The sequence below is a fragment of the Opisthocomus hoazin genome, chromosome 7 (genome assembly GCF_030867145.1).
Source record: "Opisthocomus hoazin isolate bOpiHoa1 chromosome 7, bOpiHoa1.hap1, whole genome shotgun sequence".
Lineage (NCBI taxonomy): Eukaryota > Metazoa > Chordata > Aves > Opisthocomiformes > Opisthocomidae > Opisthocomus > Opisthocomus hoazin.
In genome coordinates, this window is record NC_134420.1 from 11049097 (window position 1) to 11072840 (window position 23744).

Below are 23744 nucleotides of genomic sequence, written 5' to 3' on the forward strand. Positions count from 1 at the left end.
TCTTTTCTTTTTGTTTCTGCTTTTAATGCTTAGCTTACTTCTTTGCTCTTCTGTAACTTTATTTTGCTGGTGTTTTATATCTTCTTTGCTTCTCCATCTGGCTTTCTGCTTCTTGGGATGACTGAAGATCGCATCAGGAGTGTCAGTGCACCAGTGCTAGGTACTGTATCCAAACAAGATGCAACTTTAACATGAATTTTGCTGCTTATTTTTTCCTTTTTCTCCTCCCTTTCTTTTCTCTATGAAATACTAATACCAAGTGGGGCATCCAGATTGACTTCCTTGAGTGCAGTACTGAAATGAAGTAACAGCTTTTGCTGTATGGCATTTGGATGGGATTTTTTTTTTAAGATACTTCTTCCATGTTGCATTCTGTTTTCACTGAAGTCAAAAGAAATATTCCCACTGATTTTAATGGAGGAGTTTTGGTATTAAGAACAGGCAAGGCAAAAGTCTGCTTCAGTCTGAAGACCTTGAATTGATTAAAATAAAGTATTTAAATACAAATGACTGAAATAACAATACTATTTTAACCAATGTTTTATTATTTTCTTTTTTGTATCAAATGTACAGCTGCTATGTTTTTCACCTTCTGAGCGTGGTTTTTTTAATACAAGAACAATTTTATAGATGCGCTCACTATGTTCTGCTTTTAATCATTAGTCTCTCAGATAACAACTTTATTAATAATTAGTATAAAACGTGGCTATTACTGTTCTTAATCCAGGAGAAACAGAGAATGTGGATGGTACAGTAGTCTCGGATGAACTTTCACCTCTTTCTTCAGGAACAGATTCAGGTCCACAATCTCCATTGTCTCCGGAAAACAGAAAGAGTCCAAAAGGGATCAAGAAAATCTGGGGAAAGTAAGATTTTTTTTTATTTTTTTTAGTTCCCTGTTAAAGCATTTTGGCTGAGAATAAATCCAGTTCTCAGCAAAAGCTACAATATATACAGTAAGAATAAAGTAAAATTCAGGAAAAGGAGAGAAGGCAGCTCTGTGATTGTATGGGTGGGTCTCTACGTACACGTGGGTGTAGAAAAATGGATGGTAGTGTGCAGAGCGTCATGCTTTTGGAAGAAACAATACACCCTGCTGTCTTATAATAATGCTAACAATTTAGAATGCCAACAGTTTAATCCGCTACGAAAAATTAAAAGATTGCAAGTTGCTCAGCCATCAGGTGAAAAATGAGAGAAAAAAAATAGAAACAAAAAGGAGGGGGACTGCGTTTTATTATGTTTGCTTTATCATCTGCTTCAGGACAGCAGACATTTACAAGTCTGGCCTCCAGTGTGGATTATTACTTGGGTTGAAGGGTTATGCCTGCTCGGCAGAGCTTTTTTCTTTCCTCAGAGTTAGGTCTAGACAGTGTTTGCCTGGAACTTCTTCAGCTCCCACTTGAATTAGATGTTTGTGGTTTACAGGGAGATTAATACAGCTTCTAGTGGTCATTATAGTTTCCGTACGAAACAACTGTTTTCTCTTGCAAGCTAATGGTATTATCTTGGCATTCTTGTCTTGAAAGAATAAGAAGAACTCAGTCAGGTAACTTCCCTGCAGACGACCTGGGTTTGGCAGAGTTTCGAAGAGGTGGTCTCCGCGCAACAGCTGGACCTCGGTTATCCAGATCAAAGGAAACCAAAGGCCAGAAAAGGTAATGGTTCCTTCTTCATCTCGCACAGCACATTATGCAGTATTGTTAAATGTACTGAACAGCCAAACCCTGCTCTTGTGAAATACATTTTTCCCGACATACTTCATTACATGTGGAATTCCACAACAACTAGAAAGAATTTCTGTGGTAGAAAATGTATCCAGAGTAGCTCCTCAGGAGCCTCCTTAAACTGCAGTTCACCTCCTTACTCAGGTAACCTCCTTAAACTGCAGGTTGCAGTGCTAACTGTTTGTTGGGTGTGTCAAAAATTTCACCTCGTTAAAGAAGAGAACTGATCATGTCATGTGGGAATATCTGCAAAGTGATGAGGATTCCGCAACTCCCTTTTTCCTCTTTTCAAACAGAAAATGCGAAATACTTATTCACCCCCTGCCCACCCCCCCCCCCCCAACTGTTCACAAGTTGAGGCTGGGCAGCCAAAGGAACCAGGCACTGGTACCACGGCCTATACTGCGAGAATGGCTGTTGGCTTTTATTGTTGCACAGAAAATTGGCACACTAATACATACGCTGTAGTACTGCCTCTGGCACACGATGAGCTTTCTGATAATAACCGTAATTCTTTCCTTTAAGATTTTTCAAACATTTCTTGTACTTTTCAGTGACTACAATGCTCCGTTTGCTCAGTGGAGCACTGAAAGAGTTTGCAACTGGCTTGAGGACTTTGGTCTCGGTCAGTATGTCATTTTTGCGAGGCAGTGGGTGACTTCAGGCCATACACTGTTAACTGCGACACCTCAGGACATGGAAAAGGTAATCATCTGTAACTATTTCTCTTGAGCAACCATACATGTTGATTCTGTACAACCAGACCTCTTGGCAGGTCTGCCTTTCTGAAATACGTAGTATCCATTTTCGTAGATACCTAATGAGACAAAAAGAGCCAGAGGCAAGGCAAACTATTTGTTAACGCTTCTCGTTGCAGGAAATGGGAATAAAGCATCCACTGCATAGGAAGAAATTAGTTTTGGCCATTAAATCAATAAATGCAAAACAAGATGAGAAGTCTGCACAACTTGATCATATCTGGGTGACACGTAAGTGTTTGAACTACGAGGGAAGTGTTTGGAAAGGAATTTCCTCCACCCCAGCGGCTGGGCTGCCTGCTGTATGTTTGTTTAAGCCGTTACCAAACACCTTTTCAAGAGCACTAGGTTTCAACATAGTAATATTTTCCATAGAATGAAGATTTTTGTGTTCTTGACATCCACATATACAGCTATACAGTATGATCTTCCAAGGGGAACTCTGGCATTCACGTTGCAGAGAAGTAAGCAGCAGAGAGCTCAATCTTGCAAGAGCCACATTACGCTGCAGAAGGTGCTCAGTCACACACTATGTGTAAAATATCACAGGGCTCTTGTGGACAAAGCTGTTTGGTGGGAACTGCTTTTAGGCTTCTGGTAAGAGGCTGTGCTTTGTAAAGGTGAATAGGTAGAACGAGCTACCAGAATGCCTCAGAAGACACCAGCCCAGTCCAGAAGGAAAGGAGGGCTACATTCTCACTGATCTGATATGGGTACACCACTGTCCTTGTGTCTGCAGGGTGGCTCGATGACATTGGTTTACCTCAGTACAAAGACCAGTTTCATGAATCCAGAGTTGATGGGAGAATGTTGCAGTACTTAACTGTGGTAAGCTAAAATCTTTTTTCCTCCATTTAACCAAACTTTACTTCAGAATGAGCAAAGAATTGTAGAATTTTCCTTTGAATGTGAGCAGTTAAAGAATTTGTTGCAGGACAGAAATAGTGCAGTTAAAGAATTTGTTGCAGGACAGAAATAGTGCCAGTAGTAACTCACCTGTGTTGTCTAGTGCATGACTGCTATCAGTAATACTAACACAGGTACATAAAAGAAGTCATAGGATATGTTATAGCTAACTTCTGCAAAGTGTTTCTTTCAATAGCATGTAGCACACCACGATTCAAGGCAAAAGGACCTATTCTGCATGCAGCTTCTGGAGTGTGTTGTTCTCCACACCAAGTTAGCAACAGCATTCAGTAAACTGAAGATAAGCAGCAATTCCAATCATTTCTACAGCTCTGACCACATTAGCAGCAAACCATGCACTACACATAGCCACCATGTTTTCGTACTGTTTCCCTGCCCAGGTTTGCATAATTAGCATTTGTTTTTGTTAACTGTGCTATGAAAAAACTGCCTAATTTAGCTGTTATCAAAAGTACAGCCTTGTTCATGCTGCTTAAGGAGCCTTTGTTATAGCAGCATGGTCCCCACTGTTCCATTGTTAGGTGTGTGTTGCCAGCTGCAGTGGTCCCACCCACACCACCAGCTTAGCCAGATCAGAAACTGTCCAAATACTTTAAAACTATCCATGGCCCGGGATTTTACTTAATAGGCTGCAAGCTCTCCTTCATTTTTTAGCCAGGTCTTGCTATGGTACAAGATTTAAAAAAAACAAAACACCACAAACAAAAAACCCCACAACAAACAAAACCAACAAAAACCCTGTTTAAAATACAAACTTTTATTTTACCTAAATCATAGTTATTGTGGTTTAGATAAAACTACATAGCAAGCTTCAAATTGTACTTCTTGGGGCAAGTACCTGGTTTGGTACGTTTTCTGTGCCACTTAAAAGGCTCTCTCCCTTACAGAATGACCTTCTCTTTCTGAAAGTCACCAGCCAGCTGCATCATCTGAGTATTAAATGTGCCATTCATGTGCTGCATGTCAACAGTTTTAACCCCCACTGTCTACGCAGGAGACCAGTTGAGGAGGTAAAAGAGTGTTTAAATAAATTAATTTAACAAGCACTAATTACCCGATTCCAGCCAAAGGGGACAGAAAGTTAGCAGTGTACAATCATACAACAGAATCACTGCTATTCCACACTTGTGTCTAAAGCAGTAGTTCTGCCGCTTCGCAGCTCTGGAACCTAACCCGTATTCACTGATAATAAAAATCTGCTCAGTGCTTGAGCCACTTACTAGTTCAGTCTCATGCACTTCCCTTTAGAAATTACTTGCTTACTTTAAAGAAGTTAATTCAACTTCTGTGAGAATAATTTGGAATGTTTTGTCTTTGCCTGTCCTAATTTTTAACTCTCAAAGACTGTAAGTTTTTTGCCTTACCTGGTCAGCATAGCTTATTCTCACAGTATTAAAGCCTGATAATAATGTTGTTCTCAAAATGCTCTCTTTTTCACACCCAGTATCTGTAATCTCTATTATCATACTACTTGATGCAATATATGGGGTTTCATCTGTACTAGACTACACCTGCCATCTCATCAGAGGATGTGTGAAAGAGGCCTTGAACAGAAACAATACCTTAGAATCAGGGAAAAAATTCTGCTCTTCCAGGAAGAGGAGAAACAATGTTTTTATCTGAACCGAGGATACATATTGTGAGCAAGGCAAACTATATTGTCATCATCTTTTCTGCTTACTTTAACAGAATAACGTTTCACCTTCCGAAGTAGTTCAGTGGTCCAATCACAGAGTGATGGAATGGCTCAGATCAGTCGATCTGGCAGAATATGCACCAAACCTTCGAGGAAGCGGAGTACATGGTGCCCTGATTGTGAGAACACTTTCTAAGATTTCACTACATATCTACTAAAAATTTGCAGACTGTAATATAAAACATTTTTCATCTGGTGTTTGTCAAGCAGGAGGAAAAAAATACATTTGCAATATGACAGCATGATCGGGCCTTCTAAAGAACCTCTTTATCTGATCCATGCTTCTTAACTTTATGAAGGAACACTAAATTAAAAAAGGAACTGCTAAAACATTTTTTATAATCAAAGCTGAGCTGTGCATGAATGTTCAACAGCAGTACAGAAAAAGAAAAACTTACTGATAAGGCATCACTGAGTGTTTCTTTGAGTGGTTTTAATAGAATTCTGAGCCACAATAAATAACTGTCTTGAACTCACAGCAGTCTTGCCAGCAATCAGGAATGACTTTTTTTTTAATCTGAAACATTCAGAACTATCTGCAGCTTAGTAAAGTCACATTTCTAAAATACTGTGATTCTAGTGCTGTAGAATTTTTGCAAAAGGGAAATAGTTAAAATTGTGCTAAGATTAAGTTTATACTCTCAGTTACAGCAGTAAAAGTAGAGCAGAAAATTCTGAAAACAAATTTGTTCAATCCAGACAAATGTAAGGTTTGATGATAAACATAATTCTGTATTTGCCTGATCACGCTCTGCATTTCTTAGTGCCTACTTTCATGCATTTCCTGTTCAAACCCTAGTGAGCATCGTATCTCGAGTGAGTTAGAAAAGGTCTAATGTAGACAGCTAGCTTCGTCAGAATGAGAAATCCCTCTGCTAAGCACTGTAATGGTTTATTACTGTAAATACGTAACCATATAAAAAAATAAATATTCTGCCATTTTTTTAATAGATGCTCGAACCTCGCTTCAATGGCGACACACTGGCAATGCTGCTGAATATTCCACCTCAAAAGACCCTGCTGCGACGCCACCTAACAACCAATTTTAACGTATTAATAGGGCCAGAGGCGCAACAAGAAAAAAGAGAAATAACAGAGTCAACAGCATACACACCTCTGACCACCACTGCCAAAGTTCGGGTACGTACTGCTTTCAAAAAGGAGCTATTCCAGAATTTCAGACTTCCTCTCCCCTGTCTTATAAAGCAAATAAGGGGCAAACATGGGTGGGGAGAGGTCAGTTCTAGGCAGAGTGTTACATTTTCCTTAATTCTAGATACCAATACATTTAATTTGTATCTGTGTAAATCAGCTTCTGAAATAAGCATACAGTCCCCTCTGTCTTTTCTTAGAAGGAACACTATCTAAGTGTATTCAAAATCAACTGTAACTCCCAATGTGAAAACAATTAGATTTATTTAGTTTCGAATCTACATACTTTAAGGACTAGGGTATACAGGAAATCAAAAAGGAGAGTGTTTTTTAAAGGTCAATCTTATTTTTGTTATTAAAAATTTATTGTCTTCTTATTTTAGCCAAAGAAACTTGGGTTTTCACATTTTGGAAACTTAAGAAAAAAGAAATTTGATGAATCAACAGACTACATTTGTCCTATGGATACAAACCCAGCTGCTACAAACGGTACTCAGAAAAACTATGGTGGATACAAAGGACTTAGTCCGTTCACTGAGAAGGAACTGGATCAGGTGGGACAGACTGACTGACACCATTCTCATCTCATCCTCTCCATGCATTCCAAAGCTTGCAAATAACCAAATGTTAGCATATAACAAAGTATTTGCTACATCCGCATGAACTCACTGAGAAAGTATTGGCTATGGACACTGGAAAGAGTTCTGTACTAAGACTGTCAAGTTAACTTTTTTAAGCAACATCATAATAAACTCATCCGTCTTCAAGCCCTTTTTCAGGCATATAACACCTTTACACTAAGAAGATCAATGTCTTTTGACAGTTAAGGTGGAGGTTGCAGTAAACACAAGACTTTTGTACTTCTAGCTTTCATAATCTCAGTATGGCACACTACTTTTTTTCATTATCTTTATGGGTGGTTTTTAATCTAATAAATTTATTAGGACTAATTTGTACAAAGCTATCAAGTTATATATTAAAGTACAACTGGACTGTATGTTTTTAACAGACATTAATCAAAGAATCCAACTGAATTTTTCGGTCATTATGTACAGTGGGGAGTAGATACGCTTAGACCGTATATGTGAAAACAATGCATCAGTAATGAACAAGATTATTAATAAAACGATACTTAAATAATTCACTTTTGTTATGCAGTACTGAACTTGTGAATGAAACTGTGTCTAGATGTCATACAGACAAATGATGAAGACTAAAAACCGTCAAATTTTATTCAATTTTGATTTGTGTAAAGGGATGTAAACCCTGAAAAATGGAGTTCCTGGAGGCTTGTGTGAACTTTGGCAACACACAAGAGCCAGACAGAGGCATCTGGGGTAACCTGTCATATCTCCAGTGACCTGAAGTGAGATAAAACATTTTAAGTCTAATAAAAGAATGGTCACAAAATTGAAAAGACTAACCGTGAAAGTAAATTTTTCATTTGCATGGTTTACTGCATCTAACATCTCATTTGTGTTCATTATCTAACCATTGTCTTTTTCAACATACACTGTAGCAAAAAAAGCACTGTTCTTAAGTAGGAACAATACCAAATCCTATTAATTTAGTATGGATGTCCACTGGCACAGTTAAGAATTGCAAGTCAATGCGTTAATTTTGAGCCAGCAGCTTACGCTGTGCAGTTGTTCAAGCATTACAAAAACAGGGGGCTTTTCTCTAGGAGCGTGGTCTTTCAATTAAGCATGATTTCTGAGCATGTGGTCATGCTGAAATCTCAGCACCCTAGAACTGATAACCTTTTTATATAAGAATAGGTAGGACTGTATCATGAAGGACTCTTACCGCTTGCCTGTGGAAGATGACTACCAGAAGTATAATAAGTGTTACACCATCAGGAAAATATCACTCTTCACTAATAATATCAGTTAAGCTTTTTCTTTTCTTGCGTGAATTTCAGCTCAAGTTTCATGGAATCAATCTTTCTTAATCAGCATTCACTCTTCCTACTGTTAAATGTATTTTCACATACCTTATAGCATGGAGGCTTTGTTGTTACTATGCAGAAATCGGGGCTTTTAAACATACCACGACTTCATTTGTCCAGGCACGGATACCTCCCCAAGATGCATGTAGAGTGAATCAAATTGCACATACTGTCTGACTTGAACTAGTTCCTGAATACTTTTACAGATGGAACATTCAGAAGGAACAGTAATGCAGATAGGGGCTCTTTCTCAAGGCATAAGCCATCTTACGGTATGTACCAATTTCACTCTTGTTTTAAAGTCACAAATGTATTCTGCTAGCATTCGGTGAAACTTGGTCATTGCTGGTGGTAGTTAAGAGTAAGTGGGTCACTATTCTTGTTAAATACTTCTTCGTAGCCTGGTTGTGCATTCACAGTCCAAAAAAACTCTGCTTTTAAATAAGTCTAGCAATTGAGTTTCATTTATGCCTATTTTAAGTTTTCACAAACTCTGCTATCTCTTTGACCCAATGACAGATATTCATCCCCTTAAATGAAAGCAATTCTTCAAAGATTTTGCAAGTTACCACCATCGAATGCCTTAGTCACAACAAAGTCTAGCAAAGAGGTACAGACTTGAAAATTTACATCAGCTAAAACTCCATGGAAAGCAAACAAAAAATCATTGTATTAATTCCTGACTCCACGGCAGCTAATTTAAAAAAAAAAAAAAAGTTGACTGAAAGGTATAATGAAGAATTATATCACCTAGTTGAGTCACATGCCACACAAAAATCTCTGTGAGAATTTTCTCAAGCAAATAAGTTTCTTTAAAGCTCCATTTGAGAAAGTCATTTTATTCTTCTGTGGCTCTAACCCCCTCTGTTGTGAATCTGATCTCATTACAGTTGGATTTCTTTAACTATAGGCCTCTAACTGAACATGCTTACTCATTCACATCTCGCTTTTTCAGACGATGTTAAGCCAAGACGAAATGCTGAACGACAGCAGGTTTTTAACGCCTGCCTTTGAAGACTGGAGATGATGTTTCAACATGACCAAGAACACTAATACCTCATGCATGTCCAGAGGGTGGCCAGGAGAAGCTTCCTGCTGTGGTGCAGAAAAGCTTTACCTCTTGTCTGCCAGTGAGACTTGCCCCATAGCATTTCATATTGTCAATGTAGCAATGCATTATAGGTAACTCTCCTCTGCTCTGTTTTATATATTTCATAATGTGAAATAGGTGTTGAGAGAGAAGTGGTACTCATATCCAGGGTCTGGAAAGCCAAGACTGGCAACCTGTTTTATCCTTTTATTCAGTCATCTTTTACATGATATATTTATGTACTGTTATAGGAAAGATCTTTTGTAATTTTTTATTTTTATAGTTAACTAGTAATGCAGGAATCTTTAATATTCCGTAATACCCTGTGGACTAAACAGAGCCACCTAGAAATTCAGACAGATGCTAGTGAGTGCAGTGGTAATGGCTCAGTAACCACTACTGCAGTCTTGCCAGAGACTGTTTCCTATAAAAGGAATCTCTCATCCCTTTCATTAGCATGTCCTGCCCTCTTCTTCTCCAAGTGCAGCACAGAATGGGAAGAATGGAACATAATACTATCCATCAAGCCCTTGCTTTTATCAGGAGGATGGCAATCAAGATGGCCTGTTCAGAAATCTTTACCTAACTCAGAAAGATGCTGAACAACTGCAGCAGGAAATGTAACTTTGAGACTACCAGAAAAACTGATGGGACTCAAAAGCTGGTGCTTCAAAGTGATTTTTTTTTTATCATGTGATTTTTTTACATGTACACCAAGATGTTCACAATCAAGGAGCAATCACAACACTTAACTAATGTAATTGTAACTTTAAGAATGGCGTTTGCTGCGCTCTGTAGGGCAAGTGCAACAATTTCCAGCATGATCCATTGTTTGGTTTTAAATGGCAGTTCTGTAACTAGAACTATTGAATGGGCTCTTTCTGTACATTGAAATTTTATCTGAAATGGCTAGTACTGACACACAGATGCTAGCATCAGGATGCTCAGAAACCTTCTGAACAGTCAAGATGCTTCAGATAAAGTGTTCTGAGCCCTGTGCCTGATTGGTGTGAAACATAGTACAGGCTCTCCAGCAGACAGGGATGGCAATAAGCCTGTTTTATTTCCGCAGTTACACCTAGTTAGACATATGGCTGCAAACAGCCCTGAGGACTGGAGATTGTGGTAGAAACACTTTTGTAACATTTGCATGAGAACTGGTGATGCTGTAAACAATATTGCTGTTCACTTTCAGTTCTCTTTTCATTTCAGCTACAGACAGAGTCTCATAAAATACTGTATTTAGCAATAGGAGACAAACATTTCTGCTCTGTGACTTGTAAGATGTGACTAAGGAGCATCAGGCAAGTACCATACTAAACCATTTCTTTCTTTAAAACACCTGACAAATAGATTTGTTGCTATTCTACTGAGCTAGGTAGGACTGCAGCACTGTAAACAGAGGGAAACAGCCTCTCACTGCTTACTTGAGGGGCTGTTTGAGGGTGAAAGTGTTTCCTTTACAACAGCAATTACTTGTAGCATCTGTTGACATGACTCTCATGTATTAATAAATTATTAACAGGATATCTTAGTAAATAGGGAAATGCCAGAAAAGAAATCTACTCAGTTGTAAAGAAAATAGTTAGTATGCATATGGATGCTTTGCATTACTTGCTGGCTGCAGGGTGTTGGTTTACGTATTAATATAGCCTGAGGGCAGATCATTCCCAGCCACAACCTTCCAGAATACGGGGGAATCTCAGGTACTGGCCAGAGTATGCAGCAAGAGCTATCAGTGGCACTTTTTAAAGGTGACCTGAACTAATCCTCACTCCATGATGGACCCTGCGCTGTATGATTACATTTTAGAAGCTAAACACACGATGTTATTGTCCAAAATGGTAAAACCAAGGCAAATTCTTTTCAGTCACTGAACAATGAAATAATAATGGAAAATCCAAAGGAATCAGAAGTCAGTCTACACATTAGCACACTAAAAATACTTAATAAAAGATATTAAACAAACCAGTCAAGTACAACCTCCAATCTGGCAATGCAGTCAGCACTAGTGACCGGATCGTATATTACAGGCATTTGAAGTACTTTGTCACATTAATTAGCCAGCAGACTTATTACAGCACTACAGCTAGGACAAGCTGCTCCATCAGAGGCAGCCTTAATATCACTGGGATATTCCAAGCAGATTTTCAGATTTCTTTTGATGATGTATTTATAACTCACTGTATTGTTGTGCTATCTTGGCTGTTTATAGTCAGTCTACAAAATTATTGTGTTTTTTTAATATATATATAGTAAGAAATCCTAAGTAGCATAACATAGGCGTAAATGCTTATTTTTTTGACTGTTAAGAATAAATTTGGAATGTTCCTCCATCTCCTGCTGACTGTGTAATAATTCTAACACAAATATGTCGTGGTTGTTCTCTCATCAGGTACAGAGTCACAGTCTGAATCCCTGTGTCTTTCTTTGCATTATCGCTACAAATGTAACTGATGAAGTACAAACCCCCTATGTCAGTTTTTACCTAGCAGATTCCTTTAGTTTTGCTTTGTATGAATAAAAATAGTTAGTAAACACATTCATTGGCATCTGAAGAAACATGTCCTCTCGCTCAGGCATTTGTGAGACCCTAGACCAAATGTAGTATAAATTAATTGCTGGAAATGAACATGCAGTACTTCAGGCACTGAAGACTAAGAATTAAATGCTCTGGTGGTAAAAATACTGGGATGAGGCATTAGCTGAGTTCAAGATCAACTCAGCATAGCTTACAATAGGAAGTAAGAAGACACGCTTTCTTTTAAGCAGAGGAAATTTCTGAAACTACCAAAAGAGCAAGCACTACACTTAGAGAATGACTTTCAAGTGACCTAACATCGCTGGATAGTTACCTCTGCATTGTACAATTGGCAGTGATTGTTTAGCTAAGGCATGAAGTTATGTAATCCTCCTGAGTAAGTTTCACAGTAATGTGAATTTGTTACAGTAATAAGCAACTTGCATGTTACTCAAATGCTGCTCAGACACCTTTCAATAGCATCTTGTGACTTCTTGCTTAACCCCTGGATATAGGCCTGCAAAACAGCATTTAAAAAAAAAAAACAAACAAACAACAAACCTGTTCTTTGTACTCTCCTTCCCCAGGATGCACTAAATGAACTACCTATACAGCACAGTCAAGTAATCCTAGTCCAGTTTTATATCCCTCTCCCAAATTCCATACCCATGTTAACAAACAAGTGGTTTTATCTCTGTCCTACCGTCAGTTAATTTTTTTTTCTCAGAATTAACATTTCATACTAATTTCAAAGGTTAGACTAAGTTACTTCCATACAATTCAAGGTAATCGCTCAACTTCTTGAAACACGCAAAGGTAATTATGAAGTTATAAACCACATACATTACATTAAGCGGTTAAAAAGCACGCTCACACACACAAAAAGAAATACTGCACAGTTACATCCCAGTTGTTCCTGTAGGAAAATATGCAGTACTTACTTACTAAAAGGTATCAGATGACAACAGTGTTAATAAGAAAATGTACTGCTCTTGGGATAGCCGAGTTTGTCCAGGTTGGGCTGACACGCAAACTGAATCATAGGTGGTGGCCCACACATGAGAATGAGCGTCTCACTGCCGGGGGAAGGGAGGTGGGTTTTAATCATGTCTGCAGTGATGAAGCCAGAACTGTACTTCCAATCTGAAAGAAATTAAACAGTTAATTTGAATATCTGTATAGTCTGAAGCCTTTTTAAACTGCATATGTTGTACTCGCAAAGCAGCTGAAGAACCAGCAAAGTTATGCCACCATCACTGCAAGCCAAGAGAGGGCTAAATCTCTCACTGAGCTCAAACCTAGTGGTCCCCTTCGGTAGGGACAACAAGCATGTGGATAACAAGGAACTCATTGATAAGACAGAAAAGTCTGAACAAATGATAGATTTAAAAGAAATCAGACAGCAGGTAGGAATAAACAGGAAGAGTAAATCAGCTTTTCCAGTGAACAGCGGTCACCCCAAGGGCAGTTGTGCAGGGAGGGCTATTGAGATCTGTGCCATGCAACACATGAAAAAAAAGAAATGGAAAAGAGATCAAGTGGTGAGGTGACAAAGTTTGATGATGACAAAAGTTCTGCTGTGTAGTTAAGTGATGAGAGAAACAAAAATTAAAAAAGAGGAAAAATGCTAAATGATTTCAAGCAGTGACATTATTGAATGCATCTGCCATTTAAAGTAAGCCAAGTAGGAAAAATAATCCTGCCATCACATATTTTTGTGTGTGCTTAAAGCTCATTTATCAGGAGCAAGCTATTGCAGTTATGAAAACAGCAGCAGTCAAAAGGCATATGAAATGTTAAGAAGTATTAGAAAAGAAAAAGGGAACACAATGTCAAATTAAAAATATGGAGTTTGCCTGCATCTTGATCACTGCCGTTCAGTTCTGATCTGCTCAGCTCCAAAAGGGACATAGCAGAGCTGGAAAAGGTTGAGAGAACAAGGATGAACAAAGGTATGTCATCACTGCTACATGGGGAATAACAGAAATCTGCAGGATAGAAGAGATGGGGCGGCAGGGGTGATTGGTAGATGTCTGTAAAATTAGTAACGTGAAGACAGCTGCTAGGCACCTATTCACACTCTGTTCCAACACAAGAATTAAGAGGCAAACACAAACCAGAGGACGCCATTCTTCACACAGAAGTGCTAATCCTATAGAACCACTAACAGACTGCCAAAGAGCTCACGCGGGCTCCAAACGAGACAAAGTAGTCCACTGAGGGTTACTACAGCTGCAGAGACACATTTGGCTCAGAACTGAGAAATATTAAAGACTAGAAGAGTATTAAGGCTTGCGGATTACTCTTCTCTGGCCACCTCCTCATGGCTATTGCTGACAACAGTTACAGAACTTTGATCTGATTCAGTGTGGCTCTTATGTCTGTTAAATACAAGCTCAGATCGCTTGCAACATCAGCAAACATGAATACCCAAGTTTCAAAGGACAGTCAGTAGAGTTCAATCTCTCCCGCAATTTCTAATTCAGTGCTACACCAGCCTATAGTTAATGCCTTTATATACATGGGAGCTCTGTTCTGCCAGAATCTAACCTAGAGCTTTCGCGAAACAAAGATGTGCAGGTACTATTTACAGATATTAAGCAATTTAATGCCAGAAAAATGTTAACATAACCTGACTCAGGAGATGATAGACCAAAACAGAGCTGCAACTTTTGCTGAAAGGACCAAAGTGGCACATCCTGAAACACATCAAAAGATCCACTGAATAACATGACTGACCCAACAGGAGTTAATTATTAGTTCACACTTTCTAGGGCCACCTGGTTTAGATCACTTGTCAAAACAGGTGGTATAGTAAGGCTTGTTTCTGAAGGCTTATGGGGTGTCTTTGTTGTTTAAAGGTGTAAGACAAGAAGACTTGATACTCTACTAAGGGCCCCTTGAACAAGAATGAAACTCTGTTGCACAGCGACGAGCCAAGGCATTTCCAGTGTGTGCCAGTAGCTCACCTTGTGGAGGTCTGTCCAGTGTATACCAAAGCGTGAACTGATCAGGATGCGTCTTGGCAATGTCTTCTAGCTCAGCTCTCAGTAATATATCTTTTTCTGTCTGCAAAACAAAAAGAGACCACTGTTTAGCTCCAAACCATCTCAAGATGCCCTCTTATGCGAGCTTGTCTGGCATTCAACAAGACAAAAATGATAACTCATTCAAACCAAGAAGGTGATTTTTTGCCCCTTCCATGACAGGCTATTATCGTTACAGGCTTCTGTAAATTCAGATTAAGAACAACAAACTGTGAGACTTAATAGCCACCTAAACACAGTCTCACAGATGGCAATTTGAACAACTTTTTAATCCAGATTCAAATCGCTATTAGCTGGATTTGTCTCTGACTCCGGCAAATACAGTCCGGTACCAGCATGGTGAAGGTTAACTGTAGCAACAGATTCGTGGAACCAAATCCTGTTTCCCTGAAATCGGTGAAGGAGTAAAATCGGTAGGGGGATAAGGATCTCTTCACACTATTTATTCACTGATACAGGAATTAGGGGTTCTAAGTGAAACTATGAGGAGCCATCTTCAAAACAAATAAAAGAAGATCATGGGAACTATGACAGCACCATGCAATATTTATAAAGGACCTCACAGCTTTTCTTATACAGTTTCTCCTTAAATCATTTTAGCCCAAGACCATAGATTTCAGCCCAAAACAACAGAACTTAAATAATAACAATTTCCTGTTTCTCCCTATACTGATCATTTTAAAATCTGCTATCTCAGATAATATTTTCTCGTAAATGTTTGGGTGAAAATACAAATCCAAAGACACTGGCACAGCATGAAACGCAGAGCAGTATTTTCTCCAGGGGTCAATGTCCCATATGTTTAAAAAGCTGAGAGACCAGCTAAAAAAAGTAGGCCATTAAAGAAGGAAAACAGATGAGTCAGCATACTCACCTGATTAGCAAAAAGAAGATAACATTTTGTGGAGTCCTTAGGATCATTTGTGATCTGACGGATCAGCTGCAACATAGGAGTTATTCCTGATAAAAAAAACAAAGCAGTTAAAAAAACGGGCATTTCTTTCCACCGATGTAAGGCTGCAGTTTCAATATTAATGCTGCCTTCCTTCAGTCTTCAGTGGGAGCTTAGTTTGCACAGAGCTACGTACCTCTGAATTTCTAATCCATGCCAAACGCAGAGGTTGAGGGATTCTATTATTACAAATCGTTTCAGAACAAAAACAAAACCACAATACTTGTATCCGGGGCTTTCCTCTTCAGCATTCTCTCTTGCTTACAGTAATTTTACCCTCAAGACATTCTCCTAAAATCTTTTTTGTCATTGAGACCGAAGCTCAGAGAGATGAAGTGACCCCTCTGAGGTCACGCAGTAAATCAAGGTTAAAACTCCAAAAAGTTGCCAGCTCCCAGGGCTGAGCTCAAGCAACTGGAAAGCCTCAGTGTCACCAAGCACTCATGAAAAGAAATACGGGTGGAAATGCTCTGCTGCTAAGGTACAGAGTTTGATACGCCTCACGCGTATCCATAAAGACGTCTTCATTCCGTAGACATTCCATACGGTGAGTTGTTTTACCTGTTCCTCCGGCTATCATCCCAAGATGTTTTGCAAACTTTTTCTCTGCTTCAGACTTCTTATGAGGCTTGATAAGAAAGGTACCTAGAAGACATATTCAAAACCTATTAGGTACATTAACTCCTAAACAAACACAGATACAACTTCCATGGGAATAAATTACTACAGCCTACCAATGAATTGGGACAGATCTTCTGGAAATGCTAAATGGGCTCAGCACAACATTGAGTGCAAAGGGTAGAAACCTCTTTCTACTCACCGACTCCAATCCTAGCTTTGAGCAACCGATTTACTGCTTCCCTGCTACCCAATATAATTTATAATAAACAAGGATTCCCACATCACTGCCTAGAAAACTCATCAACTGTGAAAGCTAGGGGTAGCCAAAGGCTACAGAGAAGCAGGTTTCTTAGGCCATCTTCATCATCCTCTCTTGCACGATGGATCTAGCCATTTGTGTGTATCCACATTCAAGGGAGTTGTGTTAAATCAGCATCAAGCCAGAACCCCTGCAAAGATTAGAATCAGGAATGTTGGAGCCTTGAATATTTTTATCAAGCACTTTATTAGTGAAATTCATTTCCAGCTAATGAGATCCCCAAGACACTCGCAGTCAGCTAGGTGACTACCTTCTAGTGTCCTGTGACAAGCAGACCTTGCCAATTTCTGCTTTACACCTGGGTGTACCATTGGTTCAGAACTATCACAAAATCAGCTAGTTTGTAATTGAGTTACTCTGCAAGGACCAAGCCAAATGAAAAGCCCATGAAAAGTATTCTACATGAAGAGTAGCTGACATATTCCAATCTTAAGAGATCTGTAACTAGTAACAAACTTTCCTAGCTACCACTCTTTATAGCAGCCAAAGCAGAGCAGAAAGGAACATTTGTAAAACACGCATCACTCATTTCCTCTGAGATATAACTGATTCAGCAGTATATTACTCATCATAAAAGGTCATGACCCCGAGAGCGCTGAGCTCTTCCTGAAGTGCAAGCTAAGTGCACAGTCCCTCTCAGTCAAGATCAAAGCAAAATCTTTCACTTGCATCTTGAAAGAGGATTACTTGCGTGAACTTATTTCCTCCCAGTCAACTCAGACCTGGTTTAAACACGAAATGGAGCTGGCTCTCAGTGAGCAGGTTATTCGGTAACAATACTGAGATTCTCCAAGGGCATTTTAGGCCACAACCTCACTTGTTTAAGAAGCATCTGGAACATGTACTAGTGAATTTCCTGCAGTATTGCCAAGGAAGCGATTCCCTTCTCCATCTACCCTACCTCTGCTATCTCTCAGTGACATACAGCAGATACACAGGACACAATATACACACTCCGTCCATCTGTGTAGCTATTCTTTGCAGTGCAGCCTTCTCAGTAATAGAATGCCATAGCGATATTTTCATATTTAATTATATAGTCCCAGGAGTGAGATAATAACCAGCTATTCCTCACACAAAGTAAACACAGTGAACTCTTTCCCATCATATCAACTCTAATGGGCTCTTGGTCAAGACCAGGAAAGGTGCATTTTCTCTTTTCCACTTTTTTTTAAAAAGAGGTTCTCTATGAAATTGTCAAGTTTTATAAAACACCTCTGAAAATAACCAATACAAGTTCCTCCCTTTTGCTCTCCCACCTTCACGTCACAGTACCTGCCCCCTTATAGACAAGGAGCCCATTTGGCCCTCTGAAGTCAACAGTATCTCCAATCTTCAAGTCATCTAGGTACTGGGACATCTTCCCACCTTCTGGAAACTTGGGATTCACATTTTTGTGGTAGACCTGTAAAAACAACAAGTTGTAGGATGTCTGCAGGAAAGCTAGCAGTTGGTAATATTACAAACTGTAGTACACGATATTGCAAGTCTGAAATTTAGCATCTGAGAAAGAAATTGAGACAATTCTTCGCTCTCAGTTATCTGTTGTGCCTTGCAACAGGAAGCAGCCGAAATAAGAAACATGTGCATGAGAGAGCATGTTTCTATGGCTCTCCAAACAGCCAGGCCAACAGGAACAGATGGCAGGCAGATTACGTACTGGTGCACTCATTTCACTACTGCTCCAGCAAAAACATTGTGTTACCCCACTTTTGTAATGCCTCCTTCTGAAAATAGCATTGCTCCACCTTTTCTTTCTAAGACTTTCCCAGAGACTTCAGCTACCTGATATTTTTTTACCTTTCAAAGCACATAAGAAGCATTCAGTAGTTAGTAACAATTCACCGTACTTGTAACATGAACAGAGTGCACAGAGTACAGATTTTTGCCTAAGAACAAACTCTATCACAGGATATTAGAAAATTCAGAAGTCCCAGGATCAAATCATCCTGTGTTCCCCAGTTTAAAGGATTTCCCTTGTTTCTATATCCCATTTTCTTAATAAACCCATTAGCACAACTTCTGACACTTACAAGCATATAATTGCAATCTCTGTAGGGTCACCAAAGATAGCAGTTCTTACTGACTTGTTTTCTACTTATAGCTATTAGCAGTAAGTACTAGTAGCAGCGTAAGCAGCTTGAGAGACAATGATCGCTATTTGTGTGTTGCCAGAAAAAGAAAAAAAAAATACTAGGGAAGTTCCTGCAGTACTGCCAAGGAAGTGATGCCCTTCTCTGTCTACCCCACCTCTGCTATCTCTCAGTGACATACAGCAGATACACAGGGTACAACTCACTACTCAAGGATAACGTGAAATTAGTTGTTTGCTGTGCAGTCATCCTATTCAAAAGAAAATCAATCAAAATAAACTCTATATTTCACTAAAATGAAGTACTTTCCTTCCATCCTTCCTTCCTTCCAGTTAGCAATTTATCTATATTAAAGGAAACCAAAATTTACCTTTATAATTAAATCAACATAACCTTTTGTCTCATCATTGGAAACTGGGGTATAGGCTCGAATCACCAGGTTACCATCAATTTTTGCGGAAAGGTAAACGTGTTGGCCTAGGGAGAAAGAATTACCATCTGATTATTTTTTCATCCCTGGTTTCAAAATTTTCTCAGGCCTGAAGAACAACACAAGAGAGAAAAAGCAAGTATTGTAACCTGTTAAGCATACGCAATGATAGAGAAAATCTTTGCTATATAAATGCTGCATAAAACATCTAGTGTCTTTTCTTTTTTCAGCAAGTTTCTGGAGCATGGGATAACTGAAGAAAGCCAGTACGTTACAGACTCAAGGATAAGACACTAGGAAAGTAGGAAATTTTTAGTAAAATAGTGATATCAGAAGTTTGTTCCTCATTCTCAAGTGCTCACTATATTCTGGGGTTTACTGTTGTCACGTTCATTAATGAAATGAAAGTAAGGATACAGCAGTTCACATATGCAAAGAAAGAACTACATATTGTGGTTTAATAGGAGCAATTCCTCAGAGCAAACTTCCCAGAGATTCTGCACCAAGACATCAAGAACAAAGCCTTGGGCCGTATTCCTTCTCCATAATGCCTGCCTCCATTACTCTGCAGCTTCCACAGCATTGGATGCTGCTGTCCACAGAGAGCTCTTTGCCCAACCTAATGCTCCAAAAGGCAGACTCTGAAAGGCATGTTTCTTTCTGATCATTAAAAGAACTGAAACTCCTTGCCAAGAGTAGTCTCCTCAGCCAGACAGCACTAATCTAGAGAGCTATATGGAAAAAACAAAAAGCAGGAGCAACGCTGGCAGAAAACAGATCCTGGTAAAAAGCAGAAGGCAATGAATCTCCCAGGAAGCAATCTGGCCCATACAGTTTCAGGATCTTATTCCTAAATTCTTAAGAATAAAGTCTGGATAAACACAAGCACTGCAGGGCACATCTCAATTTATCATTTCTCTAGTTAATGTAGACAGTTCAGTCACACTTTCCCATACAGCCAGAAAGGAATTTGGAGAAAGGCTGCCGCCCTTGACAAGCAGCATGCATGAAGGACATGCTCACAGCATGGGACTGGAAAGGCCCTGACACTTGCCATACTGCAAGGGAAACTGCGAAACACGGTACAGCACAAACAGGGTTACATCTGCCGCATCTGCAGGTCAGAAAGGGAGACTTTCCCCTGCATAGATTACCATTAATTCAAGGTCCAAGGTTCAATGTCATCAGTTTTGCAGGGTACAGGAAAGAAGATTGTGCCAATCCTAGTCTGAATTGAACTTCGTGCTACAGAAAGCAAGACAAAGTTGTACACATGTGTACGTAAATCAAAGGTAAGTGCAAACACAGAAAATGCTTTGAATATTGCAGGATTTTCTATAAACAGTAGCTGTATTTTCCCCTTTGCTTTGCACAGAATATAGTTACAAGCTTCCCGGGCAGAAGAGCTGCTCTCTTTCTCATCTACAAGTGTGACTGTATTCATCAAAAGCATGAGGGCAGCTGACAAGCTGAGGGCAACAGATAGAAGTAGAATACAAATAAGAAATAGCAAAAAGCTTTGACAGATATCATTCTTGCTTATACCCTGACTGGTGGTGATTTTCATCAGACTCAGTTCAGTTTCACTGTTCTTATTCTAAACTACACCACACAATTTAACAAAAGCAGAACAAAGCACACACAAAAGATCAGTAATACAACCCTTGGGGAAAAGTGGTATTTCTCTCTAACACAGCAGCATTCAGATGCAGGTTTTAACTCCTTGCTTTGCTAAGCCTGAAGTTCCCAGTCAGAAGTCCAAGAACTGTAATAAGTACAGTTATAAATCCTAAAACCAGAAATAGTTGTGATGAAGTGCTTTCAATACTTACCTACAGGTAAACCTAATACATGATCTGGTGAAGGTAGCCCAAATCGGAATTTCCTGGTATCGTGACTGATTTCCTAAAAAAAACAAACAAATGAAATCAGAATGAGGTCAACATCCCCACTGCGATGAATTTCAGACTCAATATACTTCAGTAAGCCTGTTCTTTGTCAGAATGTGAGCCAAATGCTAAGAAGGGAAGCAGAAATGGCTTTGAAAAGCAAAGTTTAAATAGATCAGAAGTTTTAGAAGCAGTCTTTTTCTCTTTAATTCCACAAGGAGTGACTTTTATCTGTCTGTGCAATCCCTACAGCACCTTTATGTAAAGACAATCTGGAAATCCTCCATTGCCCAAGGCCAGCGAGCACATTTCACAATTTCTGGCCAAAGATCAGGCAAGACACGACATGCAGAAGCACAGGCTGTTGGGGTTACTTCTCGCTGATGCACACGGGACAGAAATCAAGGGAGAAACACAGCTCTAAACTAGGATTTAAGCGTACAAAGAAATGAGTCTACCCTTGAAACAGCTGTAACACCACGGCGTAGGCATAAATGCTTTTAAGAATCCTGCGCTACCCTCGCGGAGCACCGCAGAGCCCGGCTGCGGGAGCCACAGCCGCCCCTTGAGGGCTCTACGCGCTCCTCTGGCCCCGAACCCGGGGCAGCCCATGGCCCACCGCCCGCTCGGAACCACCCCACCCGTGGCCAACCGACCAGCGGTCCCTCAGACCCCCCCCAGGCCAACGGACCAGCTGCCCCTCAGACCGCCCGCCCCGGCCGATGGGCAGCAAAGGGGCCGGGACGAGGGAGGGGGTCCAGGCGCCCGAGGGGCCGCCCCGGGCGCTCGGTCACCTCTTTGTCCACCAGCCGCAGCGCGTATTTAGCGAGGGGGTCCTGCAAGGTGACGAGACCGCTCGTCCTCCGCCCCGTCCCTCTGAGCAGCAGCAGCAGCAGGGCAGACGCAGCTACCACGGCCACGGCGACCGCCACAGGGGCGTCCTGTGGGGAGAAGGGCAGGCGGTCAGGGGAACGGCCCGCCACACGCGCGCCCGGCCCCGCGCCGCCGCCCTCCCGACCCCTCACCGCAAGCGCCTCCATGGCGGCCGCCCGCCCGCACGCAGCTCCCCGGCCCCGCTCCGCCTGCGCCCTCTGCCCGCCGCCACAGCCCGCGCCGCCCCCGCCGGCCAGCGGCCCGGCCCGGCCGGGCGAAGCTCAGCTGCGGCCGCGGGGTCCCGCCGCCGCCGGGCACGCTGTGCAGAGCCGGCGCGGGGCGAGGCGGCGGCTGGGTCCGGGGCAGCCCCGCACCAGGCGCGGAACGCCCGCCCCTAGCCCCGCTCCTCTGGCAGCCCAGGCCGGAACCGGCTGCGCCAGCGTCCGTTTTGTAAAGCCGTGGCAGGCGCAGGAACGCACGCCTCGTAACCCAACAACACAAGGTCACAGGGCAAGACTGCATCTTCCATTTTCGTACGCAAACATCCCCGCCTCGAGCCTGCAGCAGGTACGACCCTAACGAAAGGCCACGAAGGCTGCAGCACGACTGCGGCTGACGCCTGCCTCGCACCGCCGGCGCACCCAGCAAGAAGCACGGCTGGGCGCTCGGCCTTGCGGCCGTGGCCTGCTCTGCAGGCTGCACGGACAGTCCACAGTCTGTCCTGCAAAAGACTGACCCACAGAATCACAGAATGTTCGGGGTTGGAAGGGACCTCTGTGGGTCATCTCGTCCAACCTCCCTGCCGAAGCAGGGTCTCCTACAGCAGGCTGCACAGGACTGCGTCCAGGCGGGTCTTGAATATCTCCAGAGAAGGAGAATCCACAACCTCCCTGGGCAGCCCGTTCCAGGGCTCCATCACCCTCAGAGGGAAGAAGTTTTTCCTCATGTTCAGACGGAACTTCCTGTGCTTCAGTTTGTGCCCATTGCCCCTTGTCCTGTTGCTGGACACCACTGAAAAGAGTTTGGCCCCATCCTCCTGACACCCACCCTTGAGATATTCAGAAGCATATATTAGGTCCCTTCTCAGCCTCCTCTTCTTCAGGCTAAACAAGCCCAGCTCCCTCAGCCTTTCCTCATAGGAGAGATGCTCCAGTCCCCTCCTCATCCTCGTAGCCCTCCGCTGGACTCTCTCCAGTAGCTCCTCATCTTTCTTGAACTGGGGAGCCCAGAACTGGACACAGTACTCCAGATGGGGCCTCACTATGGCAGAGCAGAGGGGGAGGAGAACCTCCCTCGACCTGCTGGCCACACTCCTCCTAATGCATCCCAGGATCCCATTGGCCTTCCTGGCAACCAGGGCACACTGCTGGCTCATGGTTAACCTGTCGTCCACCAGCACTCCCAGGTCCCTCTCTACAGAGCTGCTCTCCAGCAGGTCAGCCCCAAGCCTGTACTGATGCATGGGGTTGTTCCTCCCCAGGTGCAGGTTGAATTTCATCAGGTTCCTCTGTGCCCAACTCTCCTAACTAAGGAAAGGGAGGGACAAGAACACAGAACTCCCCTTAGTGTGACTGGGGAAACAGAAGGGATTTCCTACTTTCCTCCCTGTCCCCCAGGCCACAATTTTACTTCGTGACAAGCAGCACTAACGTAGCTATGGACTTTAAATTGCTCTGAAAAAAGAAAAAAAAATCTAAAAAA

The 23744-nt window shown here is 41.5% G+C and overlaps 2 protein-coding genes across 7 annotated transcripts in view; one reads left to right on the plus strand and one right to left on the minus strand.

The window, feature by feature from the left end:
- PPFIBP2 (PPFIB scaffold protein 2) overlaps window positions 1-11741 on the plus strand; it is a 109003-nt gene extending 97262 nt beyond the window's left edge. For all 6 annotated transcript variants that reach the window (XM_075427607.1, XM_075427608.1, XM_075427609.1 and 3 more), the window contains 12 exons: window positions 128-160; window positions 728-866; window positions 1530-1658; window positions 2282-2432; window positions 2605-2716; window positions 3225-3313; window positions 4300-4422; window positions 5102-5227; window positions 6060-6248; window positions 6644-6814; window positions 8415-8480; window positions 9164-11741. In XM_075427607.1, the coding sequence (XP_075283722.1) occupies window positions 128-160; window positions 728-866; window positions 1530-1658; window positions 2282-2432; window positions 2605-2716; window positions 3225-3313; window positions 4300-4422; window positions 5102-5227; window positions 6060-6248; window positions 6644-6814; window positions 8415-8480; window positions 9164-9235 (1400 nt within the window). In that variant the 3' untranslated portion in view covers window positions 9236-11741. The remainder of the gene's footprint in view (window positions 1-127; window positions 161-727; window positions 867-1529; window positions 1659-2281; window positions 2433-2604; window positions 2717-3224; window positions 3314-4299; window positions 4423-5101; window positions 5228-6059; window positions 6249-6643; window positions 6815-8414; window positions 8481-9163) is intronic.
- LOC104331830 (NADH-cytochrome b5 reductase 2) lies at window positions 525-22580 on the minus strand. Its single transcript, XM_075427617.1, is given in 12 exon segments — window positions 525-857; window positions 12761-12962; window positions 14789-14888; window positions 15741-15826; window positions 16380-16463; window positions 18034-18163; window positions 19222-19328; window positions 21114-21186; window positions 21965-22111; window positions 22196-22318; window positions 22321-22385; window positions 22388-22580. Coding segments are annotated over 11 exon segments (1266 nt in total). The 5' UTR covers window positions 22566-22580; the 3' UTR covers window positions 525-857; window positions 12761-12789.
- Between the last annotated feature and the right edge of the window lie 1164 nt (window positions 22581-23744).